The sequence below is a fragment of the Primulina eburnea genome, chromosome 10 (assembly GCF_022965805.1).
Source record: "Primulina eburnea isolate SZY01 chromosome 10, ASM2296580v1, whole genome shotgun sequence".
Taxonomy (NCBI): domain Eukaryota; kingdom Viridiplantae; phylum Streptophyta; class Magnoliopsida; order Lamiales; family Gesneriaceae; genus Primulina; species Primulina eburnea.
Window position 1 is genome coordinate 34,573,714 of NC_133110.1, and position 5,745 is coordinate 34,579,458.

General features: G+C 43.4%; 1 protein-coding gene across 1 annotated transcript; it reads right to left on the minus strand.

Annotated features, from left to right (window-relative positions):
- Window positions 1-1,155: 1,155 nt before the first annotated feature.
- Window positions 1,156-4,932, minus strand: LOC140802874 (uncharacterized mitochondrial protein AtMg00860-like). The gene is made up of 2 exons (XM_073158494.1): window positions 4,503-4,932; window positions 1,156-1,442 (listed from the first exon to the last, which is right to left on the minus strand). The coding sequence occupies exons 1-2, from the start codon at window positions 4,930-4,932 to the stop codon at window positions 1,156-1,158; spliced, it is 717 nt and encodes a 238-aa protein (XP_073014595.1).
- Window positions 4,933-5,745: the final 813 nt, after the last annotated feature.

Sequence of the window (5,745 nt, forward strand, 5' to 3'; positions counted from 1 at the left end):
AATCTGCGTAGGTCTCTCTTCAAAAGATAGGTGTGGTGTCAACTGAAGTGGCTCATAATTAAGTACATGTGAAGGATTCGACATGTACTTACGCAGCATAGAGACGTGGAATACATTATGAACTCCCACCATATTTGACGGTAAAGCAACTCTGTATGCGAGTGTTCCCACCCTCTCTAGGATCTCAAATGGTCCAATGAATTTATGGCTGAGCTTTCCCTTCTTCCCGAACCTAATCACACCCTTCATCGGTGCGACCTTCACGAACACGTGATCACCTACTGCGAACTCAAGATCTCGCCACCTCTGATCAGCATAACTCTTCTGACGGCTCTGTGCAGTTCTCATCCTGTCTCTAATCCTGGCCACTAAATCTGTAGTCTGTTTGACAATATCCGGACCCAACTCTACTCGCTCTCCTACCTCCTCCAAATAAACTGGCGACCTACATTTACTCCCATACAGTGCCTTGTATGGAGCCATACCTATCGACGCCTGATATCTGTTGTTGTACGTGAACTCCACAATAGGTAACTTCGGCTCCCAACTGCCCTGGAAGTCGATCATGCATGCTCGGAGTAGGTCCTCTAGAATCTGAATCACCCTCTCTGACTGACCGTCTGTCTGAGGATGAAAAGCGGTACTGAACAATTGCTTTGTACCCAAAGCCTGGTGAAGACTCTTCCAGAATGCAGACATAAATCTCGGATCCCTGTCTGACACGATGGAGACTGGAATCTCATGCAGTCTGACTATCTCTCTGATGTACAGCTCTACGTACTGAGTCATGGTGAATGTCTTCCTGATCGGTAAGAAATTATCTGACTTAGTGAGCCGATCAACAATCACCCAGATGGCGATAAATCCTCCAGTAGTCCTCGGAAGCCCTGTCACGAAATCCATAGTAATATTCTCCCATTTCCACTCGGGAATAGGGAGTGGTCTCAGCTTCCCTACAGGTCTCTGATGCTCTGCCTTAACCTGCTGACAAGTCAAACACTCGGAGAAGAAACGCAGAATATCTCGCTTCATGCCCGGCCACCAATAAAGAGTCTGTAAATCCTTATACATCTTCGTACTCCCTGGATGGATGGAGTCCGGGGTGCTGTGGGCCTCACTCAAGATATCTGCTCGAAGGGAATCACTGTCAGGAACTCATAGAGGGTCCCTATATCTGACTATGTCTTCCACAACTGCATACAGTCTCTGGCCCTTAGCCTCGTCCCTCTGTCTCCACTTCTGTAACTGCTCATCCGAAGTCTGCCCTGCTCGGATTCTATCTCTCAGAGTTGGCTGTACTGTCAGAGTAGCAAGATTCGGGGCCTCGCCCCTGGCATAAACTGCTAGCTCAAATATCTGAATCTCAGCCTGCAACGGTCTCTGTACTGACAAATGAGCTATCACTGCGTGCTTCCTGCTCAGAGCGTCTGCAACTACATTAGCTGTAGTGCCCAAATTTAATACACGTATAACCCATGCATTCATTTAATTATTAAATCATCTAAATTAATTTTAAATGAGTTTTGGCGATGCATGATTTATTTAAATGCATTATTTTAAATTATTTATGTTTATGTGATGCACGTTAAAATGTCTTTCGAGCTTAATGTTTCAGGCGATTATTCGAGGCGAGAACGAGGAAGACCGGTGACGATTGTGACCATTTAAAATATGGTATTTTATTTTAAGTTGAGTTTGGGGGCATTTTAATTAATTTAGTGAGTTTTAGCATTTTTGAATCCTAAATTAATTATTTTGTGAGTTTATGATTTTAGAACTTTTAAAGTCTAGTATGGTGTGTGTTATATTTTAATTAAAGAGTTTTATTTAAAGAGGAGTAAGGATAGTATTTTAATTAAATTGTTATTTGAGTCAACCTTTTTAATTAGCATCTTGATTAGCATTGTTAATTATTAATTAGCGAATTTTACTCCTCCTAATTATCTAACACACGCACACACCCATTCTGCACACACTAAACTCACGCACACACACACTTTTACACACACCGATGCACGCTAAAACACACACACTTCATCCATTCTAGTTTTATTATTTTGAAAGAGAAAAGGTTAGGGTTCTTGTGCACATAGCAGCCGTCCCCCTTCCCTCTCAAATTCCAGCAATTTTCGTAATTTATTTCAAGAAAAATCGGTGCCACGTTCGTCCCGGATCAAACCTCGCTCCATCTCCGCTTCGGTGTCGTCGTACGGTATTTTAAATATCAAAAAGGCACGTATAATCTGTTCTTGCTGTGTCGATCAAGTCATATATTGTATTGCATTGTTTTTATGCGTAAAAGTTATGTATGATGATAGTAGTTTGAGCGGATCATGAATCGGATCAATTTCGAAGGAAAATTTTTAGATCTAAAACTCGTTTTTACTGTTCATGTCAAAACTGCGATTTTTCTGTTCATATTTTGGGAAAACTTTCAACGGCAAAGTCGTAGAGCGTTTCGATACCTTCGATTTGATATATGATTCGAAATTTTTGGACAAATATTGAGTGAGTTATGGCGTTTTTCGTGGGACTGCTCAATCTGCGACTTTTACGTAAATTATGTTCTTGAAGTTTTATGTTGCAGGCCTCGTTGGGGATCGACGGGTGATCGTTGCTGCATATAGGTATATTAGTTATGATGTTGGGATGTATAATGAAGCGTCGTTTCTTGTCATTAGGCGCTTGGGAGATTGAATGTCGTATAGAACCGTTTGTTGTCAAAAAGTCTCGTTCACGGGTTTGTTGGGTTGATTGTGATTTTGGGTTGTTTTGGGACAATTGTTTAGGCTTGGGTCATTGAATTAGTAGCCTAAGATGAGCTCGTGGTGTCGATTCGTAGTTCGTGCAATCGAGTCTAGAAAGTTAAGCGAAACATGTACAAAATTTTCGTTGGTTCGCGTTCACAGTAGGTACACGGACCCACACCCGGACCTCTACACGGGGTCCGTGCCTTTTGTTCTTCCGTAGTGTCTTTTTACAGTGTCTACACGGACCCCCACACGGACCTATGCACGGGGTCCGTGCCCCTCCCTCCTTTGCGATGTCTTTTACAGTGTCTACACGGACCTCTACCCGGACCTCAGCACGGGGTCCGTGTCTCCTCATTTCTGCGCACACAACTTCCAGTACCTACACGGACCCATGCACGGATGTAGGTACGGGGTCCGTATCCTTCATATTTTGGGAAAAATATTATAACACGTTTGAGGTTTGATGTTATGGTTTAGTGCAAGGATTATCCAGGGTCGTGCTATGGGAAACGTTAGAAGTCCTAAGTATTGATTGAACTTGAGAGTAAGTATGATATTTATGTCTAAGTTATGCAAGTTACGTATGTGAATTCATGTTAGTATGTGCAGCAACGACCCACGATCGAAGTCCAATGAGTCCCTCAACGCCAAGTAAGTATGTTGACGTGCAAGAAAATATTTTAAGTTTTGAGGTATGCTAAATGTCTTGTGACCAAGTTATGTTAGGATTGGAAAGCGTTAAATTATGAACGGGGACCAATCCGCCCGTTAAATTATGAACGGGTTAGATCGTGGTTGTGAAGCGTTAAATTATGAACGTGATCAACTGGCCTGTTAAATTATGAACAGGGATCTTATGTATGCGGCAGTGGATACGTCCCTGTCAGCCCAGTACTGTGGTATAGTCTGATCAGGCTCTTTTACGTTATGGGTCACTTGCTTTGAAACATGCTTCTACGAAAAATGATCATGTTATGAATGTTTACGTATGCAGTATGTTATGAAAGTTTATGTTGATGGCACGTCTAGTTACGCATGTACGTATGTTCAAGTTTCAAGTTATGTATGCCTTATTTTAAAGTTGCATGCGATTTTATTACTTAGTACTAGTTATCCCAGTTTATACGTGTTGAGTCTTTAGACTCACTAGACTTGATCGATGCAGGTGAGTATGATGAGCAGGAGACAGGAGGTGGCGACCAAGGGGCAGGCTTGGGCTGAGCGGCAGGCCAAACCCGAGGACCGCAAGTTTATGTTTATGCAAACTTTTAAAATACTCTGATGTTTTGATTTGAATGTGAGACGTTTGAGACAGCGTTCTTTTAGCAAACTTTTATTTGGTGATGGATTATTTCAAAGATATTTTATGTATATTGGGTGACGACCGTACGGATGTTTTATTTGATTAAAATTTTTAATTTTTCCGCAAATTTTAAGTATGAAAAGTACGGTTCGTTACATTAGCCTTACCTGGATGATAGCTAATGTCACAATCATAATCCTTCATCAGCTCGAGCCATCTCCTCTGTCACATGTTCAGTTCCTTCTGTGTGAAGAAGTACTTCAGGCTTTTATGATCTGTGAAAATCCTGCACTTCTCTCCATACAGATAGTGTCTCCAGATCTTCAGTGCAAATACCACTGCTGCTAGCTCGAGGTCATGAGTCGGATAATTCTTCTCATGGACCTTCAGCTGTCTGGACGCATAGACTATCACTCTGTCCTGCTGCATCAGAACTGCGCCTAAACCAAGCTTCGATGCATCTGTATATACTACAAACTCTCCCTGCTCTGATGGCATAGCTAGCACTGGTGCGGTGGTCAAGGCCTGCTTCAATCTGTCAAAGCTCCCCTGACACTCTGGTCCCCAACTAAACTTGGCATTCTTCTTCGTCAGAGCGGTCATAGGCACCACGATAGAAGAGAAGCCCTGGATAAACTTCCTGTAATAACCTGTCAATCCCAAGAAACTGCGGATCTCTGTCATGCTCTTCGGAACTGTCCAATCTCTGACTGCCTCTACTTTGCTCGGGCCGACCTCTATGCCATCCTGAAATACTATGTGGCCCAAGAATGCCACTCGGTCGAGCCAGAACTCACACTTGCTGAACTTGGAATATAGTCGTCTATCTTGTAGGGTCTGCAATACTGTCTTCAGGTGATGACTGTGCTCCTCCATGCTCTTCGAGTAGATCAGTATATCGTCAATGAAGACTATGACGAACTGATCCAAGAATGGCTGAAACACGCGATTCATGAGATCCATGAAGATCGCTGGTGCGTTCGTCAAATCGAAGAGCATCACCAAGAACTCATAATGCCCATAACGCGTCCGGAAAGCTGTCTTATGCACATCTGACTCTCTCACTTTCAGCTGATGGTATCCGGATCAAAGATCTATCTTGGAGAACACTGAGGCTCCTTGAAGCTGGTCAAATAAGTCTTCGATCCTAGGTAATAGATACTTATTCTTCACTGTAACCTTGTTCAGCTCTCGGTAGTCAATGCACAGACGCATGCTGCCATCCTTCTTCTTAACAAAAAGAACCGGTGTGCCCCAAGGAGAAAAACTAGGGCGAATGAAATCCTTATCCAGCAGATCCTGAATCTGATCCTTGAGCTCCTTCATTTCTGCGGTTGCTAATCGGTAGGGTGCCTTAGATATCGGCACTGTCCCTTGCATGAGCTCAATAGAGAACTCCACCTCTCTGTCTGATGGAATGCCTGAAACATCGTCAGGGAACACACTGGAGAACTCGCTGACCACTTCTATATCCTCCAGCCTCTGACTGACTGGCTCTGCCACTGATACGATGCTGGCTTAGAACGCCTGACAGCATCTCTTAATAAGCTTCCTTGCACACATGCAGGAAATGACGTGTGGGAACTGCTGATGTCTAGCTGCCTCAAATACAAACGGCTTCCCACTAGGAGGTCTGACAGACACCGACCTCTGGCCAAAATCTATGACTGCTCCATGAGAAGAGAGCCA